The sequence below is a fragment of the Boleophthalmus pectinirostris genome, unplaced genomic scaffold, assembly GCF_026225935.1.
Source record: "Boleophthalmus pectinirostris isolate CB_2022bp ecotype Guang Dong unplaced genomic scaffold, ASM2622593v1 HiC_scaffold_1, whole genome shotgun sequence".
In the NCBI taxonomy this organism is placed as follows: domain Eukaryota; kingdom Metazoa; phylum Chordata; class Actinopteri; order Gobiiformes; family Gobiidae; genus Boleophthalmus; species Boleophthalmus pectinirostris.
This window is the reverse complement of record NW_026570970.1, coordinates 16,349,163-16,371,920: the sequence shown is the minus strand read 5'-3', so window position 1 is coordinate 16,371,920 and position 22,758 is coordinate 16,349,163. Positions and strand designations below refer to the sequence as shown.

Sequence of the window (22,758 nt, the reverse complement as noted above, 5' to 3'; positions counted from 1 at the left end):
TGGACAATGTTACGTGCTCTTTTTCACAGTTTTATTTATACCAGGGGTGGGCAAACTTGTGGGCCACCACAAGGGGTTCTAAAATTTGACAGAAGGGCTGGTCCAGGAGCAGATGGGTGGAGTTTTTTGGAAATCCACCACATAAGAGAAAAAAATAAAATAACATGGGATAATATAATATAGAAACTAAAATGTAGAAAACGTATCTCATGTTATTGTTAAATCATTACAAAGCATTACAAAAAAATATCTGTCTTTCAAATCCAACAGTATTTACTATTTACTGAAATGACTGAAGATGATTATTATTATTATTGTTCAAGGCTGTAATTTGCCCACCCCTGATTTATACCAAGTATCCCATCCCAGGTGTGTCTGAAAATTTGGTCACCCTAACTCTGAACCATTTCTTAACCATGGTCATTTCAATCTGTAACTTGTTTATTGTTAAAATGAGTTCTCACAATGGCTTTATTATTATTATTATTTTTTTGTTATATAATTAGCTAAATATTAAAAGAGTCAGACTTTTGAACGGCTCTTTAAAATGAATGATGTCCAAAGGTTTTAAATCCGGAAGTCCCATCACTGAAGTCTTATGTCGTACCATGTGTAGTACTGCAGACGGACTGACGGGGGCGCTGTGATGTAGCATGGGGGGTTGTTTACACGCGGAGAATAACAAGGGGCTCCAGAATGATGGCTGCCCAAACAGACCGCGGGATCCCACTGAGCACAGTAAGAACTATTCTGAACTATTTTGTCCTATTTAAAGGCGGATTTCATTTACAATTTATGTGATTTAGTCTGCGATGGCTTGTTTACTTGAAAGATGCTAGTATCCGGTTAAGCTACAGGCTAACAGAGTCCTTACCAAGCTGTTACTACCAAAGTCCCTTGGAAATTTGCGATCTAAAGGCATTTGTTGTTCTTTGAATTGATATACAAACGTGGGCAATAGCATAGTTTTGGTTTTTTTTTTTTTACATTATCTTTATCTTTTATCTTAACCGAGTTTTATCTTATCTGAGTTACTTTCACTTTGCCTCGCCACAATTTTGCATGCGTTTGTTGTTAGAACTTATGACTCATTTCTTAGCGCTCCCCCTTTTCCTATCCTTTTTCTTTGCGTTGTAGCTCTCTCCAAAGTATCTTCACACCAACTCCACCAGCCACACCTGGCCATTCAGCGCCATCGCGGAACTTATTGGTGAGTCATTTTTATCCATGGTTTTATGACCTTGGTTTGCCTCCGTAAACGAAACTTATCCACTGTATTCCAGATAATGCGTATGACCCTGATGTGAACGCCCAGCACTTTTGGATTGATAAAACTGTGGTAAATAAGCAAGAGTGTCTAAGCTTTATGGACGATGGCAATGGGTTGGACTACCAGACCATGCACAGAATGCTTAGGTACATTTTAATTATAACAAAACCATACAAAACTGCCATCTTTAAAGTGCATCGTGTAACTTTTCTGGTGGAGGGTCCATCAAATGCTTTTCTCCGTGGAAATGTTCAGAGGTGGGACTAAGTCATTGTTTTGCAAGTCTCAAGTCTTTGACCTCAAGTCTGAGTCAAGTCCCAAATCAAAAACAAATCCAAGTCGAGTCTTGAGTCACTGGCCCTTAAATCCAACTCAAGTCCAAGTCGTCTGCTTTAAGCTTTCAAGTCTTTAAACCAAAATACCAAATATAGGTTAGATTTTTGTAATTTATATGAATTTTAAACTAAATTATACTTCCTCACCGTGGTCTGAAGTACAATTTAGACTGCTAGTGAGCAGTTGAAACTGTCAGGTATGAAAAAAAATCCTTGGTCTGAAATAAGAACCTAATAACATATTTATATAAGAGTTGTCGCAATGCTCATTTTTCCTTTTTAAATGTCTTCTTGACAAGATCTTAATGTGAATCATTTATGGGCAGAATGAAAAAAATCTGATTTAAAAGCACTTGGAAGGATCATGTTTTATGTAATTCCCTCTGTTTTACTGTATTGTACTGAATTTTACTGTAGTACATTTGATGGTACCATATCACAGTACTTCAGTTACATCCAAAGTAACAAACAGAAGTGGGAGGGACATGTTCCAGTTTGTTCCTGTAAAATTAAGCACTGTATGTCAACTAAAAAGAGGATTTTGTAAAAATATATATTTTTAGGAGAAGCATCAAGTCTTCTCACGTCACAGGGTTCAAAACTTATAAAACTTCCTTTAATAAATGCAAGGTAGAGCTGTTTAATGTTATAGTGTGGAATATGCCAGGCAGAGCAATGACATCTACACAGAAACAAGCAGGTGATGGACCCTCTATTAGAAAAGTTACACAATGCACCTTTAAAATGTATTTATTTGAAAGGAAAAACATTTTAAAAAGTGTTGGCATTTTTTTAGCTTTGGTTACAGCGACAAAGTGGCTCTTAAAGGTGTTCAGCCAATTGGTATCTATGGAAACGGGTTCAAGTCTGGCTCCATGCGGCTTGGAAAAGATGCAATCGTGTTCTCCAAATCCAGCTCTGCGGTGTGCATCGGGATGCTCTCACAGACCTACCTTCAAGAGATTAAAGCAGAACAAATCCGTGTGCCTATCATGTGCTGTGAGCTGAAAGGAAAAACAAATATCCTTTTTTTTAATATAATTGATACACTGTCATCAACATTCCCGAGGGGTGTAACTGAAAGCACTATTCTGTTAGAAGCTCTGTTACTCAGGTTAGACTTAATCTGTGCTTTATTTTAACACAATCTGACAAGAAAAAGATTATTTTGTTGGAACTACAAGTGAGTTGATTTGCGCTTTTAAACAAGTATTTTAGTATTTTATGTTTTAAACAACATAAAATTACACATTATTGTGTGTTAGCATAAAATCTGTTGGTTAAATTCTTTCTGTATTTAGTTTTCAGACCATCTTAAAACCTGTTTTCTGTTTTTGCCAATGTATGCATTGTATCACCATGGTAGCTGCTGAACATTCGGCCAATAGATATGTATTGTACAACACCCCCAATGTGATGGCATTGCAAATACTTTTGATTTATACAGCACTTTTTTGGGCACTAAAATGGTGACTACTGCTCAGGCACACACCAAATTACAACATAACCAATGTGGGTAAAGTGTCTTGCTCAGGGACAGTATGTAGTGGTTGGAGCAGGAATTACACTCATAACTTTCTGGTCTGTAGATGAGCTTTCTTACGTATTATTTGTGCTCATATTTGTTGCCTAAATTGCCCTTGACTTTGGTTTTACTCAATGTAAAAAATGAGCATAAAGCTAGTCTTCAGGACATTCTACGCTATTCTCCATTTAAATCAGAAACGAGCCTGCTCCATGAACTCAATGCTATTGGGCCTTCCTGGTCTGGAACAAAAACAGGGACGCGTATCATAATCTGGAATCTCCGCAGGTATGTCCTCTCTCAAATATTTCATATTATACATTAAAACAGATCCGTAATGAAAGCATACTCGTTTAAACATTTGCAATGTTTTGTGCTCCAACAGAACGTCACAAGGTCAGCTGGAGTTTGATTTTGAATTTGACCGTTACGACATACGAATGCCATCTGATGTCTACCAGGAAATGAATGACACTTCTTACATCCCTGAAAGTTTGTACTCACTTCGGGTAAGGTTTATATATTTTTTGTCCTCAATTACTACCGTACTATTTCTGTGTTTTAATCTGTTACATAAAACACTCATTGCACATTTTCTACAGGCCTACTGCAGTATACTCTATCTGAAGCCTCGATTGCAAATCATGATACGTGGTAAAAAGGTGAAATCTCAGCTCATTGCAAAAAGTCTGGCTCACAGTAGAAAAGACAAATATTCCCCAAAGTTCCTTGTATCCTTTCATTTGTACAATTGCTTCTTTTTGACATGATGATTAATGAATGCATAATATGTACTTGTACACTGCAAGTATTTTTTCCTTAACTTTTATTTTAGAACAAGAGTATTCCTATTATTTTTGGGTATAACACTGTAAGTAAAGATCAATATGGTATTATGATGTATCATAAAAATCGACTGATAAAAGCGTATGAACGTGTGGGCTGCCAGCTTAAGGTAAGACCATCCTGTGCACTGGTTTATTCTACTTTTAATGACTGTGATTAAACAATGTAATATTTACAAATGATAGGCTGACAGAAAAGGCGTCGGTGTCATTGGAGTCATAGAGTGTAACTTTCTGGATCCCACTCACAACAAACAAAGCTTCGAGGAAAATGATAAGTACAGGTAGGATTCTTGTTAAAACGTCAACAGGTTTTTATAGCTTTGTTTTTACTGTTGAAGTCTAACAGTACACAAATGTGATTTTAGGAAAACTATGAGCAATTTGGGGACCAAGCTGGAGGAATACTGGAAAGAAATCAGATACAGGAGAGCCAAAGAAGATCCGACTGGCCTACCAGTAGAAGATACAATGTAGGCACTCAAATAAACTTATTGCACATACACCATTGTGCTTTGTATTTTAAAGCTACCATCTGAAAGTTTAGATTTTTTTGTTACAAGTAGATGGTAGATAGAACCCATTTCCTCCCTGCTCTGACCTCAGCTGACCTTTGTTCAGGTTCACCTGTGCTGTCTGGACTTGTTATGTCAGGTCAAAGCTGGCACACTATCAGACTGCAGTAACGTAGACAGCATCTAGTGATGCAATGTAGAGAAGTGCAAATAGCAGCACCATATATACCATAATGAAATACCGTGAATGTATTTGTCTGCACCTGTATGTGAGAACTAAGTCAAGTTTGTTGATTTATGGGCTTTATAGATCATAGATGTATAGATTTGTGGACTTTATAGATCAATTATTAATTTTCCTCTTTATTTTGGTGGTCAGTCAGTGTATTTTAACTTTTATTTTCATAGAATGACTTCAAATACACCCACAACGTTGGAGCTCAAATGTTTTCTTTTTCCCATGTAGAGTTAGATTAGTTACATAGATATTGTCTTGTTCACTTCACTTTTCTGTTGTGTAGCGTCTGATTAGTTTAGGTTCAATGTATTAATCCTATACTAATATGTTTTTGTATGTTTAATCTCAGTAAAAAGCCAGACCAAAACTGGGTGCAGTGCGATGGGTGTTCTCAATGGCGAAAACTTCCTGATGGGATTGACTGCTCAAAGCTTCCAGACAAATGGTACTGCTATATGAATCCAGACCCCCAATTCAGGTAAGCAAAGTGTAGCCCGTAAGCAGATATATAAATGGACATAGTTAACCCGCTAGCCATGTTGTTGGACATATATATATATATATATTTTGTCCATAAATAAATTCCTATTCATAATACAGAACTCTTCTCCAAATTTGCTCCTCTAACTGCGCCCCTATTATTTCATGAGCTTCATTTGAATGGACCCGGATACTATTGGTCCCGTCACACTCTCCACTTCTTTATACAATGTGTGGTGTCTAAAATCTAATCAGAAGCTAATCTAAATCCGATCTTAAGTACAGCATAAATTATACATAACAACACAGTTATAATATGTATAACTATAGTTAATAATAATACATTGTAATGCCCTTTTTATCTCGTCCCATGTTTAGGAGTTGTCAGGTTGAAGAGGAACCTGAGGACTCTGGTGACGAGCAGCCTTCATACTGCAAGACCTACAAACAACAGTGAGCGCTCTATTCATTTAGGCTTTGGTACTGTAAATGTAATGAGCATAAAATGTTATATAATCACAGATAATGTGTTTACAGTTCAAATCTTTTCAAATATGTTATATTTTTATAGGGAAAGGGAAGAGAAAAAGATGCAAGAAAGGAGAAGACAACAGGTGAGAATAATGCTTTGATGAGCCACAAAAAAGGTCTGCTTTATGTGATTTACAATGTTCATGTTTTGTATTTTATTGATGTGTTAATTAATTATTAATTGGATAATCAATTATTTGCCATTAGGGAAAACACTTTTACTAACTACTAATATCTGATTTCATGCTGTTCAGAAAAGAAACCACACTATACCATCTGAGAACTGTCACTTAAGGCCAACTGTACAAGTCCTGTAAATCCCATTTGTTTATGTAAAATGTATTATAATGACATTAAGACATAAGTTGAGAATTAATTAATATTAAAGCCTGAAAATCAAGTAAAGACACTGAACAGAACAGGTGACCCTAATTTAAATGTTGTATAACTACTTGTGTTGCACAGGCTGAGAGAGAACAAAAGCAGAAAGAACAGCAAAGAGTGGCTGCTCAAGTCAAACGCCAAACAGAGGCCATTCTGCGGCAGCTACGCCAAGATGTATATTTATTTGATTTGTTTGTTTATTTGTTAATGAAAATATTGTGAGAATCATGGCATTTTTTCAAACTGCTATGTTGTTTTATATCAGACCGCATCTTCGTCTTCCCCTCCAACCACACCAACCACACCAAGGAGCAAGATGAAAACACATGCAGTACAGGGTGGTTCTCCCCTAACCCCTTCAACCATCTCACAAGCTGGTACGATTTTTAATTTTCATTTTGTATGTACTTTTTTTATTGTTAATATCATATTCTCTCTTTTGCCTTTTACAGCCTGCAGTCCCTCCACTAGCAATGGTCCAATTATTTCAAATGTATGCTCTTTGGCTTCAATGTTAAGGTATAAATGTTATGAGTTTCTAACCTACAATAAATTATCAGCAAATGCAAAAAAGTGATAGCACAATTTAATAAATATGTGTCATGTTTTCTTTTTTATGATTGTGTCGTTGTATGTCCAGGAAAAGGCAGCAGCCCAGCACTCCAGACACCACGCCTAAAAAGCCAAGAGTCGGCGAAGTGAAAAATAATGTTTCAGATCAGGTTTCGTCTTTGGATGCGAGTTCAGTCAGATCCCCATCAATCCCCATTGACGACAGTAGTGACGATGAAACAGATGATGATCTTGTCATATTGGAAGTGCACAGTACACCTAAACCTAAAAACACAAATCCTGCTTCAATCACAGTAAAGACTGAGCCCACAGAGAGTGAGAGTGGTGTGAACCTGCTGCTGGAGTGCACTGATGATGCAGCTGTCCCCTCTGCAGCTTCTGTGAGTGTGGCTAACATCACCACACAAACAGAAGCTCCAAAAATTAAAAAGGAAGAGACTGATCAATGGAGTACAAGGCAAACAAACAATAATAATGACACCCCAGTGGCTTGTAATTCCATGGACACTGAAGACTGTGAGAAAGATATGAAGGAGGAGCCCCTCAGTCAGCCTGTGCAGAATGGAATTACACCTGGTCCAGAAAGTAATGATAATCAAAGCCCTGCTGATGATGTGGATGACAGGGCATCCCCATCTTTGCTGAGGTCTGACTTTTCTGCAAGGAAACAACTAGAACTGGACCAGGTGTCAGAGCTCAGACGGGAGAGAGACTCTTTAAAGGAGCAGGTACAGCAGCTACAGTCCCAGCTGGAGGAGTTGGAGACTAAAGTAGATGTGTCTCACGTCAATGTAAAAAAGGAACGAGATGAGCAAGATGCTAAGGAAGGACAGAACTCACTGGACTACAAAACACTGTTTGAGAATGCCAAGAGCAAAATCAATGACCTCATAAAAGACAAGGAAGCTTTACTGGCAGCTGTGAGGGTCAAACCCAGTCCTGAAAGTGAAGAAAAGGCCATGGATGAGATCGCTTTGCAGGTGGATAATCTCATGAGGCAACTGGATGAAAGAGACAAGGAGAAAGGGCAACTCCTAACACAGGTCAGTTTGGGGCTGTGTGTTTATGTCCTGTTTATTCAGTTTTAGGTTTCAACCACAGTCTATGTTTTGGGCTCTGTATTTGCTTTACTTAGTTGGAGTCAACAAAGAAGGAGATGGCCGGTCTGGCATCTGAATGTGAGTCTCTCAGATTGACTCTTCAGCAAATTAAAGAAAATGCTTCTGCACGCATTAATTCATCAGTGCAAACAGATGCTCAAGAAACACCAGCTGATCCTGGGCCTTCATCCAACACTGATGCCTTTCGGAGGTAAACTATTTAGAAACTGCAAAAACACACATTTTCTTTGGCTGGTTATTTACATTGTGTTTTTCTCTTTTTTTCTGTTTGATTCTCAGTTTGGTTTCACTGCGGCGCAATGTTAAACATCTTCTCGTCACATATGTTAGTTTCAATCTGGATGAAGTGAATTATGAGGACGATGTAATAGATGGAATTTTAGAACAAGTTCTACATCTCAATAATGTTGGATCAGGAAATGCTGCATCAAGTGATCAAGGACCATCAAGTGATTAGGAGTTTTGTTGAATAATACTCTAAATGTTGAAAATAAATCAGCTATACATAACTTATAATGCATTTTAAGGAGAAAATAACAGAAAAGCAATAATGTCCATAATATTTGTGTTTTTAAAACTTTTTAAAAGAAGGACATTTTATACTGTTTCTATGCTATTCTGTTAAATAGGTCTACTGTTGCCTGTGTGGCTTTTTTTTTCTTATTGTGTCTGTATTTATTTTTTTAAGCATTAAAAAACATTGTTAAAAAATAAACCGATGTCTCTAACAGAAGTGCGTTGAGCCTTGAAGTAGTTACAAAAAGGCACCACACAAAGATCACACCTAAACATAGCAAAAAAATCAAAATACAATTGAGAAGAAAAAAAAAAAACACATTCATGAACAAACTAAGGGGGCAATTCTAAAGCTTCTAATCAAAGGAACAAATCAACATCGTTCAGAAAGGACACAAGAAACCCGGCTTCCCTTCTTTTAATGAGTTCAGTGAGTCAACAAAAAGTCTAAAGTGCGTTATATTGGTTTTATCTTAAAAAACAAACGAACAAAAAAAAAAACATTTGTGAATTAAAAAAAATACTCAAAATCAATAAATTATTAATACCAAATTATTTTCTTTCAACTTCTCTTAATACACCAGGTTTTATTTCTTTTATAGTTAGAGGGGCAAATTGAATTCCCCTGGACTGAAGCAACGAATGAAAATCAAACCAAATTTGTTGTACCATGAAAGGAAAAGGTGTTCCAAGTCCTCTTCCCCTGTCACACATTTACCTGTCTCAAATTAGATTTTTTGGGTTTATTGGAATTCATTGTTTGGATAAATTTTATTTAAAAAAAATTATTATGTCTCTTTTACTTTAGGGGGAACTGGAAAGGAAAGACAGTAGTTACAAAGTATTTAATGTTTAGTTACTTAAAATGATTTCGCATCCTCACAAAGTCCCACCTTTTCCGTATTTTTGACCAATCACACGTGTTCTCTAAACCGGATGTTTGACTGAACAGTACATGGAGCAGTACGCGGGAAATTGGTAGCTGTGCACAAGCGGGAAGAGGTAAATATACGTGTATTTAAAGTGTATTTAAATCTTAACACTTCGCAATAATAGACCTTTTGATTCTGTAGGCCATTGTAACGCGTTCGTAGACGACATAACAAATTAAGTGTTTGTAAAATGCATTTCGGTCTTGTTATTAGAGGCTGTAGCCGCTCCTGCTGCAGCCCCTCTGCCTAAAATGTTTTGTGGACGTAGTAGTAACATGTTCTAATAAAATAACACACGACTGTTCCATTTGAAGTTAAAAAAATGAAGGTGGTTACTTGTGAGATCGCTTGGCACAACAAAGAGCCGGTCTACAGCCTGGACTTTCAGCATAGCTCCGATGGACGCACGCACCGACTGGCCACGGCTGGAGTGGACACCACCGTCAGAGTGGGTGCTTTTTTAATATGTCTCCATGGAGAGATTTGTCTTAACCCGCGTTCTTTAAGGGAATGACATGTGCACTTTTCCGGGGCTGTTGCAGTTGTGGAGAGTAGACCTGGGGCCCGATGGAAAAGCTGTTGTGGACTTTCTGTCAAATTTGTCCAGGCACACAAAAGCTGTGAATGTGGTTCGATTCAGTCCCACTGGAGAGCTGCTTGCTTCAGGAGGCGATGGTGAGTTTTTTTTTTTAAAAGGTTCACACCAAACATAATTTATCGTGTAAAGTGCATCATTTTTGTCTCCCAGATGCTGCCATTCTTCTGTGGAAGCTGAATGACAGTAAGGAGCCTGAGCACGCTCCTGTGTTCCAGGACAATGAGGAGGCTCAACTCAACAAGGAGAGCTGGTCTGTGGTGAAAACGCTCAGGTAAAAAAAATAAAAATAAACAGTTGAATGCATCTACAACTATCAAAGCATAAAGTAACTATTCTAAATGTTTTTTTTTTTTTTTCTGTGAATAGAGGACACATAGAAGACGTATATGACATATGTTGGGCCAGAGATGGAAACCTGATGGTCTCCGGGTCTGTGGACAACACTGCCATCATGTGGGATATTAACAAAGGTTGGCCCCCAATAATTATTACCTGCTTACAAGTTTTAATGTTATATCTTATCTTGGCTGTATCATTTTGGTCACACATGAGCTTCAGTTGAATGTTGATGACTGCTGTTAATTTATAAAACTATATTTTTATTTGTATAGGCCAAAAGCTCTGCATTTTAAATGACCATAAGAGTTATGTCCAAGGAGTGGCCTGGGACCCACTGGGGCAGTATGTGGCCACACTGAGCTGTGATAGGTACAGTATAGTCAGGAGTTTAAAGTCTCTTAAGTTGTCTCATGGCTTGATGACTCATTGTTATGTTGTGTAACTGCAGAGTCATGCGTGTGTACAGTACCCACACTAAGAAGAAAGCATTCTGTATAAGTAAACTGAGCCCTGGGCCTGTTCCAGAGGCGGATGTAAGTACACCTTATTAGACTTGTCATAGTTACCAGTTTGATTTCCAGTTATTAGCACTGTAGTAGTTTTCACTTCTCTCCATATTCTTGCAGTCTAAACCTTTCCGAATGTTCCACGATGACAGTATGAGGTCATTTTTTCGGCGCCTTTCATTTTCACCTGATGGGTCTTTCCTGTTTGCCCCAGGTTCATACCCCTACAAAAAAATCAAAGATAGGGTTCCTTTATAGACAACGTGGTAAAATATATATATATTTTTTTATTTCAGCTGGCTGTGTCGAATCTGGAGAAAGCATTATAAATACCACTTACATATTTTCTAGAAAAGGCCTCAAAAGGTAAGTTTTTGTCCAAAATTAAAGAGAAAAGTATTTATGTTTTGAAGTCACTTAAATTATTCCCTGTTGTGTGCAAATGTTTTATGTAATGAATTATGTGGTACTGTTTGTGTGATTTTTATTTACATAAAACTATTGAATGTATGTCTCACTCAGTATAGTAATAATACTTGTAAATCTTCAGGCCTGTGGCTCACCTCCCATGCCCATCAAAGGCTACACTGGCTGTGCGCTGCTGCCCTGTGTACTTTGAATTGAGGACCAAGAAAACAGAAGGCAAGTATTGCGTGACCAGACCAGCTTGTCAAAGCCGGATCCCGTCAAATCAGGTGCCACAGTCGAGCACCAGTGGCAAACACTGTCATTGGGTCCTCAGGCAAGGCACTTCACCCACATTGCCTAGTATGAAAGTGGTGTGTGCGTGAGTGGTGGTGGTGCTCAGAGGGGCTGATGGCACAGATTGATAGCCTCACTTCTGCCCCAGGGCAGCTGTGGCTACAATAGTAGTTTACCACCACCCGGTATGGAATGAATGAATAATACTCTGTCATGCATCTGAGTGTCTAAAAGCTATTTAATCTGATGCATTATAATTATATTTTTATTTGGCTTTTAAGTTTTTTTCTTTTAACTAATGTTTATGTTTAATGCAAATAACCTCCTGTATGTTGTTAGATGGATCTGTGGAGACTCTTCCAAATGTGTTCCAGTTGCCGTATCGGATGGTTTTTGCTGTTGCATCTGAAGACTCCATCTTTCTTTATGATACACAACAGACCCTTCCTTTTGGTTTAGTCTCCAACATCCACTATCACACACTCAGTGATCTAACATGGTAAGGACTGCAAAATGATAATTTATATTATCTAATATAAATTGCATTTGTCTTTTCTGGGTCTGTGGCTGTAACTTGTTTTCATTTGTCTCAGGTCACAGGATGGGTCCTTCCTGGCTGTGTCTTCTACAGACGGTTACTGCTCTTTTCTATCCTTCGCTCCTGGAGAGTTGGGAACTGCTCTGAAGGAGCCTCCTCCTCTAGAGCTCTTTACTCCTGTCAGTGGAGCTGAAAAGAAAGGGAAGAAAAGTTTAGGGAACAAAACCTCATCTCCTGGTTCTCAACCAACAGTCCCAGTCCCACCGAGCACTGGTAAAGACCCCTCTGCTCTCCCATCAGCTTCCACAGCTACACCAGAGGAAAAGAAGATCTCAAGTGCCAAATCCAAACCTCAGCCACGCAGAATCACCCTTAATACTCTTGAGGGCTGGGGAAAACCCACTAACCCTAAATCTGCCCCTCAGAGCCCCAGTGCTAGTTCTCCTTCCACTCCTCAGCCACACACAGCTCCCCTCACACCCTCCAGCTCTTCTGCTGCTCAACCTCGGATTGCCCCTCTAACTCCATCCACCCCCAAAGTGCTCAACAGCACCAACACATCGGGATGCACTACTCCAAAAGGAAGAACCACCCCAAAGGGACCTACCCCCAGGTTTGTTTTACAGTCATCACTTAATTGCAATGTATATTTGATCAAAGGAATAACTCAACAAAAATTGCTCTTATATTTCTTGGTCAGTACCAAAACCAATATTGAAACATGGTAAAGTCACCAATGACGATATAGTAATAATATTGATATGGCGCCAATGAGTCATCAAGAGACTGTCAAATGAAACAAAGCAGATAAAATGATAGGACATGGTGAGAATTTATGAATAATTGTTTTTCTTCCCTAATCTGCCCTGCCATAACCTGTCAGACTGGAGAGGCTGTAAACTCTGTGTTAACTCTGTACACACCACTTTCTCCTTATTTACGAACAAAACAATGTAATGATATTGTCCTACTTCTGCATTTTATGCTATTTTCATAATAACAATGCATCAGTAAAAAAAACAAAAACATAAATTCATCAAATTGGGATATTCAAGCCACCTTCATATAAATTACAACTTCTGTGAAAGAGCTTTGTTAAAAAAGGATTTTTTGGTAGAATTGTTGATTATATTGATTATTCTGTCAATGAAATAGATTAGTCAAGGATGCATGAATGAGATTTTTATGAAGTTTTAATTGTTCTGGCCAATGTTAACTCTATGGAGTTTAGTTTGATGTGAGAGGTTCTTTGGACCCCCATCAGGTATACACTAATGACAACATTAGTGTCTTAGCGTTATGTATAAAAAAAAAATCCTAAGTTTGTGAGACTGCTGTGAATGTATGAATACAACCTTGACACAAAAAATAATGTACAGAATTGTATTGTTGTTGTTCTATGTGTTCCGTGTTTTAGGCGGGTGTCTCTGACTCCAGTTGCAACTCGATCACCAGCAGCCAGCTCACTCTTCACAACACCCTCATCCACAGAGAAGGCTAAACATGGTCAGTTTGTGAATATGATGGATGTTCAGACTGCAAATATACTTGAATATATTTAATATGCTGATCATTTTGACAAGTTTTGTGATTATATTTGGACAAAGGCAATTGGTAATATCCTAATAACCTAATATCCACATTTGAGGAAGATGTCTTGTACTCCTGTACAATTGAAAAGCATAAATATCATCCTGATAGTCTAATAAAGGTTCGATTATCTGATATTATCTCTAAAAACTAGAGAGTGTACATCCTGGGTATGACATAAAACTACACCCAGTGACAGGGCTCAGAGTCAAGAGCACTTGTTTTTGTGGGGTTGTGGAGGGGTCCCTTAAATCCCCCTCGAAAACGAGGTGACTAACCTCAAGGGGTTTTCCTTAATAAAATAAACGTATAAAATAAAAAAAAAAAAAAAAAACACGGTTCCCAAAACTGGTAGTACCTGTACAGGGTGCTATGTCTGTTTAGACAAAGACTGATTCTCTTCAGACTTGAATACATGTATACATACTCTGAGTTTGATGTGTTCACCTAATGAAACAAAACAGACAAAAGTTTGGTGCTCAGTGCTTCGTTTCTGGTGGAGGTATGCTACCATCTTATTTTCATTGAGATTATATGGCTTTATCCCCAGTATGGCATTAAACAAATATGTCTAGCATTTACTCCTTTACAGGAGTTTTCATTGCTCAAAAATACATTAAGACAAATGTACTTTGAGGCAGGATTGCCTTTCCACGTAACAGAAAAGCATGAAGCCATGACATATGCTCTTTAATGTCATATTGTGTAACATTCTTATTGCAAAGCAGTAACTTCTCCATGGTGTCAAACAAATGGCGACCTTCCCACTGGAAAAGTGAGTGTAGCTTTTAAACATGGAAATGTACAGGAGGTGTTGGCCTAACAGCCTGCATTACAATGCAATATAATACAATACAATATACCTGATTGCCCCATTGGGGAAACTTGTCTTGTGCAATAGTACTTTACACATTTTAAAAAAGAAACACGTCACAAGTCACACTCAATAAACACCATTAACAGCTCTGATTTCTTTCTACACACTTTGATTTAGGAACCTTTTATGAATGTTAAATGTTGGTGAGAAAATACATAATTTAATTGAACCACAAGGCCCATTAATTAAACACACTTGTTTATATTTTTGTAGAACGGCCCTCTCCCCCATCAGATCCAGTGTGCCTGCCTCCAGAGTCCAAAAGACCGAAGACTGACGGTGAATCTGCAGAGAAGAGTAGCAGCTAGACGAAAATATCTCTGAAGGTGTCAATGAGAAGCCCCATAGACAGTATCGCTAAAACAACAAGCTCACTTGTTTGCAGGTGGTTATAATATTTCTGTGATGTAGGGTCTCTGTTTTTGTAACCTTTTGATTATTAAACTACAGTGATGGGAAAAATACTTTTATTTAGTTACAGAATACTGAATACCTACATTAAAATGTATTTTTTAACGTATTCCAATACATGGTTCAATCAGAGTACTATAGTCTGAATACTTTTACTTCAAGATTAATTTAAATTATAGTGTAAAGAGGCGACATATAGTATTAAAAACAGGATTTAAGCATTTGATATCACTCACTGGAGATGGAAAAATGACAGGCAGTCACCACAAGAGCAGAGTTGTCTGTTATCTCACAGATTACGTGCAGCCTAAATTACATGATCATATACTACCGTAATGTATACCTTTTGATTTTAGAAAAGTTACCGTATTCTGTATACTATTAAATGAAAATTAACTACCGTAATGCAGTTGGTATTCAGAATACATATTCTCGGTACATGTTTCAGTTAATTTCTGTCACTGTTAAACTATAATCATATTGTATCTTTTATATTGCTCTTTTATGGATTAATTTGTTTTTGTAACCACAGTTGTATTTGAATACACAATTGATGCATTTTATTAAGAAAAAGTATTGTATGAAGCTTTGAATATGGATAGAAATTTGCTGAAAATGGCATAATAAAGAAAAATACTTGTGATTGGGGGTGTTTTTATAAATTACATACTGTAGATGACATGCTTTAGTTATTTACAGGAAATGTTGGATAAAGAACATCTTACCATGCTGTAGAGACAGTGCTGTGTGTAAGAGGGCAGTCAAAAAACAAGTGGCATAACAAGTTACACGATGTTAACATAAATATAATGTTACAATAAAATCAAAATTACCACGTAAAGCCTCAGGATCAGTCTACAGGTGAATGTACTGTATTTAATTGCATTTATTCCCATTTCCACGTTAATGAACAAGCTATAATCAATCTTAAATTACATTAATGTGTTTTCGGATGGCATAATGTATTTTAGTAAATATAAATTATGTGTATTACGTCAACTTCGCTGTGCAGCAAGCATACAAGCATAAACTGGAAGGCAGCAAGTGAAGAAGATACTAGTACAGCTTAGTCAACCTACCTTGATATAAGTAGGCGCAAACTTACGTGATTGACAGCTCTATTGGCCAATCAGATTCCAGAAAGCGGAAGTTCTTTAAAGCTCTAACTAATCGCTTTTGTTCAGAGGCGGGGATTAGGTGGATTGGTTAGGCTGACGATTAGCAACAAACAGAAGGTTACGAGTTTAAATTTTTGGATTATTTGTCACACAGACTGGATTTTTGTCATCGTGAGTGTCACGATCCACGTCGAGTGTCTATGATGCGATATTTGGCCCGCTTTGGAGGCGGCCCCGGGGCGATCTGAAACATGAGTGCATATCGCGGAGACAACCTCGCTTTTAGGTCGTTTCAAGCGGCGATGCTGAGCTGAGAGCTGCGTCATCATGTTGCTTCCGACCCGAGTTGGGCAAAAGAAATCTCAAGTTAAAGCCAGGGGTAAATCTGTTCACCGCCAGCCAGCGTTGGAGACCACTCCCGAGTCCTGAAATAGATGGGAAATGGGCTACCTTTGAGAGAGGAGCGCTGGAGCCTTAGCGCAGCGAAACTAGTGACTTTCTTGTCCCTTGGCTGTTGGCGCGATATTTCCCTGGGTGAATTTATTATCTACACTTGGCTGGACATACATAAATATTCTAAAGGACAATAACCACTAAATTACCACATCATGTTCCAAAAGGCCTTCTGAAAACTTGGTGTGTATGAGTTTTGACATTGAAGTACAGCGGTTTCGAAATGATGCTTTGACAGTGTCCAGTGTAGGCCTGCGTAAAGAGATGTAGCAATTTGATTGTTTACGATGGCCATAACGACAAGCGTCAACACTGAAATATAAGTGATAATATGGAAGGACACTAACTCAATGGCCTTTTAATAGTACATTAGTTGGACTACTAAACAATGTATAATGCAAATTGTTGTTAGGTGTGTAATCTGTTGCGTCCTGTCATTGCAGGCACGTGGACTTTGTTTCAGAATGGTGCACAAAGTTTTGGTGGGGTGCTCCCTGCTGCAAGGGTCCCACTAATCTGAAGGTGTCAATTACTGCTGCTCGAGAGAGACTCGCTCCTATATAGGTGAATTGACTGTATTTTAGTCTAAATCAAGCGCTTTGCAAATGGCTGGTGACTGCACCCATAGCAACGCTCAGTACGCGCACACGGAGAGGTTTTGTCCGTCCAAATCCTGGTCAGACACGGACCGGGAGATGGAGGCATCCGAAAACTCGGAAGGGCGTGGGCGCGCGGCGCGTTTGCTGCCACACTTTGAAGTAATTGATGGACTGCTGTACCGCAAAAAACTTGAGAGAGGATTTATAAATTACCGAGAGGTATTGGATGAAGACCGGCGACAAGAAGCCATTGGCACGTTTCACCGGCGACGTCCAGACCAGCGCCACCTCTCCTTGGAGGACACTTACAAAAGTGTGGCTGATAACTACTGGTGGGATGGTAAGAGCATCACTTGTGTTCAGCTGACTTTCTAAGAGGCTGCATATTCATATAGCCCAGATAATCCAGATCTAGTTTTGTGAACTGACACGAACACAAACTCCTAGTAAATATCCTAAATACTGTGCTGTATTTCACAGGGATGTATTTTCACATCAAAGACTTTGTCCTAAACTGCCCCGAATGCAAAAGGCAGTGCAACAAGAAACATGTAAGCACAAAATTGGTTCATTTAATAAAAATAATACTTTTTGATTCACCATTTTACTGTCTGCGTGTCATAATATGTAACGTATGCTCTACTCTGTCATTGCCTATTAGGGACTGGAGAGCAGAACACGTGTCACCAAAACCATGGCGTCATACAGCAGTGAGCTGCTGAGCAGGCTGAAGAGTCAGAGGGACGCTGGACTCTTCTGTGACATCACTCTGCGCACCAGCGGCCGCTCTTACTCTGCACACAGAGCAGTTCTAGCAGCTGTCAGTGACCACTTCCAGGAAATTTTCAACGAGATGGATTCCAGTACCAAAGCTGACGTAGATCTGACTGGTAACACATTGGCACTTGCATTACTCACTTAAGTCAGTTTGAGATCAGTTTAGTTTCAGATTAACACAAAATATTCATGTCAAGTAAATATTAACTATGGTCCATAGTTCCGATTTCATATCTATAGAATGAGGCATTCATTTCAGTTTTATCTTTATTTTTAGTTTATTTTAATATCAAAGAGAAAGAACAAAGACATCCCACAGTCAACAGTCATAGTCGCTGTGTATGGTAATATTGAACCAGTCTATGCTAGAGCATTCGTTTTCCCTCTTTGCTCTAAAACCTGTGATTTCTTTTGCCTCAGATATTAAGTTCATCATTGCTTTGATCTAATTGGTGGCAGTGATTTTGCATGTCTAATGAAACACTGTTCTTTTGTTCAGGTTTCAGTGAGGACAGCCTTGTGTCACTGCTGGAGTTCTCATACTCCTCCACCCTATCTGTTCGAAAGGAGGATCTCCCTGAGGTGGTCACACTGGCTCGTCACTTGGGCATGTGGCCTGCAGTGGAGGCCTGCAGTGCCCTCATGAAAGAACAGGAACGGCCACCTTTCATACACCACACCCCCCTCCGTCCATGTAGAAACCTGACCTTTGGCAGTCCCTGTCAAGAGCAGAACTTCTTGCTTCGAGAGGGCCGGAGAAAAAGAGGCTTTGGTTTCCATGACAGCCTGGATGACAGCTTCTCTCTGACACTGGAGGCATCAGACGAGTCAACAGAAATCAGTCCAAGGCGCATTTTACGTCAAACCCCAAAACGCCAAGGCCATAATGGCCTCCCTTTGAGTACATCTCCAAGAATGAAACTTATGGACTTTAAGTCCCCTTCGTCAAAGAAGCCAACTTATTCACCAGTGTCTCCTCCACACACTCGTCTTCTCCGGTCCACTCCAGGAGCTGCTAAAGAGCTTCAGAGGCTGCTGCCACAGTCTGACAGCTCTTCGCGATACAAGAAAACTCACTCAAGCCCTCAGCGCTCAAGCTCTTCTAGAACTAAGCCTAGTGCTGTCTGCAGCCCAGTGAGAGTGAAGCAGGAGGCCCCTGATGTCGGAGAAGATGAGGAGGATTACGAACGAGCACAAGAGAAGTACCAACTGATGCATGTTCTGGGGCTACAGAGGACTGCTCTCCTGCCCAGACCAGAAGATCTGGTTGGATGGAGACAAAAGAAAAGGCTAAGGAAACTGAAAGCCAACAATTATTCACTAACCAAAAGAAGGAAACCCCGTATCTCAACACCAGTACTACCTTATAAGGGTGTGACACTGGCACTTCCTCTCTGTAACCCGGTTAATGTTCACCTCCTCCGTAAAACAGGGAAGAGCATGTCTGCTAGTCAAATCACAGCACGTGAAATGAATGTCAAGAAAACAAAAGGCCCCCCACGGCGTGTTCCCCCCAGTGACAGGAGCATGCGGAGTAAAGGAGTAGTACCTGATGTATTCCAGCCCCCTTCGAGGCTCTCCTGTGGAATGCGGGAGCTGAGGGAGCTGGTCAGGAAAGGTGAGGGGACACATCTGCGCTCTCAAAGGCCACTGAGACATAACACCCCTAAAATAACAGCCAAACATTCAGTCAGGATCAAACCAGAACCAGCAGAATACTCCATCTCAGGTGTGTCTCATACTACCCCGCCTTCACAGAGGACACAAGCCAAATGTAAGGGGGCAGATGCTGTCAGAACGCCTCGCTACAACAGCAGTCGGCCCTCACAGAAGACGAAGCTTAGACAGGAATCCACTAGAGGGCCAAAGACAAACGGTAAAGCTATAGATGAAGTCAAGAATAATGAAGCTGGTGGACGAATGCCTGAGAATACACCCACTTCCATCTACAATCATGCACTGTATAAAGTAATTAAGGAGGAGCCAGCAGAACCCATCCCAGTGGGCCAGTTCTGTGATCCTCCTTCTCCGGACCTTGGCAAACGCCAAAGCAAGCCCCCCATCAAACTGCTAGACTCTGGCTTTCTGTTCAGTTTCTGCCGGTCTCCAGGGGGACCGATGGGACTGAAGAAGGAGGAGGAGAGCGTGGACATCTGCCTCACCCGCTCAGTGGCTCGGTTCAGAGGAGAGGAGTCCCATAGAGCTCTGAGAGCCAGAGCACCCCCACCAGCATCCACAGTGAAGAGAGAGAGAGTGGAGAGGAGGACAAACCAGCGAGACCGAGCAAATGCAAGAAAAGTGCACAAACTGCCTGCATCTGCTGTGCCAAAGGTCACACTCAACATCTCAAAGGTGGGTTCAGTTTTGGGTAAGCATAATGGAGTGAAGCACAATTGGCAGATTTGAGATAATTAATGTGTTTCTCACGTTTGTCACTGCTATGATTTCAAACTTAAAAACCTTTAACTATAAATCTGTTTCTTTTCAGAAACCTGTTTGTAGAACAAATTAAAGTTAAATCTGAGGGAATAAAGATTGGGCAAGGATTTGGAGGGAGAACATTTGTGCAAAATTGGTAGTAGTAGGCACTAGTCTTGCTGTGAAAAATATACAAATATAGGGGTTTTTGACTAAGGGCAGCAATAATGTATTGTGCAAAAGCCAAATGGCTATTTTTTATTGAACTTTTAATAAATAATTCTGCTTTTGTTTGTCTGTGACAGAAAGGCAATGTGACGTTGAGCAGAAGGAACTGCGTCATATTGGACTCTGTGCACAGAGCCAGACTAAAGCAGCTTCGAGGGCCACGTAGCCAAGCCCCCAAAGCCCCAAAGTCTGCCCATGTGTGCCCCCAGTGCCCTTCCTCCTACAGGGACTGTGACGCGCTCATGACTCACCGACTCAGGCACATTGAAGGCAAGCACTGGCCATGTCCGGTAAGAACTGTTCCTGTTTTTACAATGGGGGAAAACGGGCTTTCAGAATTATGTGAATTGTATCCATTTGAATGGATATTGTCTGCACCTAAGCCCTGTGCTCTGTGTTGTGTAGCTCTGCAGTAAGACGTTCTTTAGACTGAGAAACGTCCGAAACCACATCCGCACTCATGACCCCAAACTGTACAAGTGCCGGAGCTGCATAGCTGCTGGTTCCTGTGGCTGATTCAAACCTGCTGAAGGTAAATAATGGCATTTCACATTCTGTGGTGTGTGAGTGTGTGTTGGTCGGAGGGGCAGAGGGCACAGATTGACAGCCTCGATAACATCAGTCTGCCCCAGGGCAACTGTGGCTACAATAGTATCTTACGAACAACAGTGTGGAATGAATGAATAATGTGATGATAATAATAATCAATAAAACAATTTGTTAACAAACATAGATTTGTATAAGTAACTTGTTATCTTAACAAACCTTTTGAGTGTCTGTTTTCCATTATTTTTCTGTATTTCAGGTTGAAGACGGGGTGACACTGGACTACAGTGTGGAGGGGAAGGCACTGGATGGACCTGCTGCATGTACATAATGCATCTGTCCCACAAGCACAATGGTCTGTGGAAAGACATAATCTAACCTGTATTTTAATCATTGCTGCTGTCAATGATCCCTAATGTTATTTAAATAACCAAACAACGGTTGCTGTAGTTTGCATTTCCGTAGCGTCAGAAGGTTAAACTTGAACTTTACACTCAGGGGGTTGGGATGAGTTGCCACGGTGATACAACCTCATTGGTTGTGTATAGAATTTAATGTAAAGTGATTGTTATAACTATTACAGCTACTTATTGTTATTATTTTTATATGTTTAGATGAACTTTGAGTGCACTTACGTCATAGCTTCTGTTGTAAACCTAAGAAGTGGTAATGAACTGAAGGCTGTGTGTCAGGGTGTGTATACTTGAAGTGATGCAAAGATGGGTGGGTATACTTGAAATCAGAGGAATAGTTAGATTTGAGTCTGTTCTTGGCGTGTTTAAGTCTCTGTCCTTTTGGTGTGCTCCTTTTTAAATTATTCCAACCCTTTCCTTCATTTTGAACTGCTAGAGCCAAAAGACTTTTTGTTTAGGTGGATTTGTGGAGTGGAGCTGGCATGGTAACACTGCATGTGTAATTTGTAGACCATTTTAGACCATTGTCTTTTTCCAAGACTGCCAATTTTTTAAAGGGAACTATATCTCATTTTTAATTATGAATTTCTGAAATACATATTAATCTAGTGTCCTTACAGATGGCATAAAGTTCTCCCTATTCACTTTAATCAAAGTTGGGGCGCTTCTGCCTCAGATTCCCCTTCTACTGAATAAATGCAATGTGTGCACATAAAGAGATGTTTTTGACAAAATGATTTTAGAAAAATTATCTTACTCCTGCTATCTGTTAAAATATAATAAAACTTTACCTTTTACATGCCTCTTTTATTGTAATCGTTCATAAGTATATTGAACACACTTTAATGTATATGATCTCAAGATTACCACAAAGTATTTCATAATCTCTGTTGGTGGATTAGAATCTTTCATCTCGTTCTTAGTATAATTTAGTGAGAAATTATCATTACAGGCAGGCTGACGGCACCTTTAGCTGTGGAATCTTTATTTTAACCATTACTTTACCAGTCAGAAACACAAATAACAATGTTGACCTGGGATTAGTGTGAAGTTGCACAGTTTATAATTAGTTGAGTGTTATTGGGATAAGCCTTTTGAATGCTTTATTTGTAAATACTGCGTGCTTTCAATTTGAAATATAAACTGAAAATGTTGAATCTTTATTATAAATATTTATTAGCGATTGGGGATTGGGGGCAAAAACGTCATAATTAAAGTATGGCTTGCAAGAGTGTTGAACTGTAAACGGTGATCTTTTACCCAGAGCACAATGAAGGAAAGAGGTCCTCCAAAAGGCTGCGAATGGGAATTTATCATACAGCACACAGCAATAGGCTTTGGGGTCCAGAGTTTCTGTTACATCCATGAATAGTGTTACTG

At 39.4% G+C, this 22,758-nt stretch overlaps 3 protein-coding genes across 5 annotated transcripts; all 3 read left to right on the top strand.

Annotated features, from left to right (window-relative positions):
* The first annotated feature begins 646 nt into the window (after nt 1-646).
* On the top strand, nt 647-8,550 carry morc3a (MORC family CW-type zinc finger 3a). The gene is made up of 19 exons (XM_020931855.2): nt 647-738; nt 1,138-1,210; nt 1,284-1,416; nt 2,402-2,625; nt 3,262-3,418; nt 3,516-3,639; nt 3,733-3,861; nt 3,966-4,085; nt 4,162-4,259; nt 4,344-4,448; nt 5,078-5,206; nt 5,587-5,661; nt 5,780-5,822; nt 6,205-6,297; nt 6,389-6,500; nt 6,576-6,642; nt 6,764-7,739; nt 7,832-8,007; nt 8,097-8,550. Exons 1-19 carry the CDS (start codon nt 697-699, stop codon nt 8,272-8,274), a joined length of 3,054 nt encoding a protein of 1,017 aa, XP_020787514.1. The 5' UTR covers nt 647-696; the 3' UTR covers nt 8,275-8,550.
* Nucleotides 8,551-9,258: 708 nt separating this feature from the next.
* On the top strand, nt 9,259-15,469 carry chaf1b (chromatin assembly factor 1, subunit B). Its single transcript, XM_020931911.2, has 14 exons — nt 9,259-9,335; nt 9,580-9,713; nt 9,808-9,940; nt 10,014-10,134; nt 10,230-10,333; nt 10,475-10,571; nt 10,651-10,735; nt 10,829-10,922; nt 11,005-11,074; nt 11,259-11,350; nt 11,750-11,909; nt 12,004-12,561; nt 13,366-13,454; nt 14,629-15,469. Exons 2-14 carry the CDS (start codon nt 9,588-9,590, stop codon nt 14,721-14,723), a joined length of 1,824 nt encoding a protein of 607 aa, XP_020787570.1. The 5' UTR covers nt 9,259-9,335; nt 9,580-9,587; the 3' UTR covers nt 14,724-15,469.
* Nucleotides 15,470-16,021: 552 nt separating this feature from the next.
* On the top strand, nt 16,022-22,175 carry si:dkey-229b18.3 (uncharacterized). 3 transcript variants are annotated; one of them, XM_020931887.2, is made up of 8 exons: nt 16,022-16,478; nt 16,841-17,336; nt 17,477-17,547; nt 17,658-17,886; nt 18,273-20,125; nt 20,497-20,709; nt 20,825-20,951; nt 21,225-22,175. In XM_020931887.2, the coding sequence occupies exons 2-7, from the start codon at nt 17,003-17,005 to the stop codon at nt 20,933-20,935; spliced, it is 2,811 nt and encodes a 936-aa protein (XP_020787546.2). In that variant the 5' UTR covers nt 16,022-16,478; nt 16,841-17,002; the 3' UTR covers nt 20,936-20,951; nt 21,225-22,175. The 3 variants fall into 3 exon arrangements, with proteins under 3 accessions (XP_020787546.2, XP_020787545.2, XP_055006972.1); XM_020931886.2 differs by having other exon boundaries at nt 16,022-16,580; XM_055150997.1 differs by having other exon boundaries at nt 16,022-17,336.
* Nucleotides 22,176-22,758: the final 583 nt, after the last annotated feature.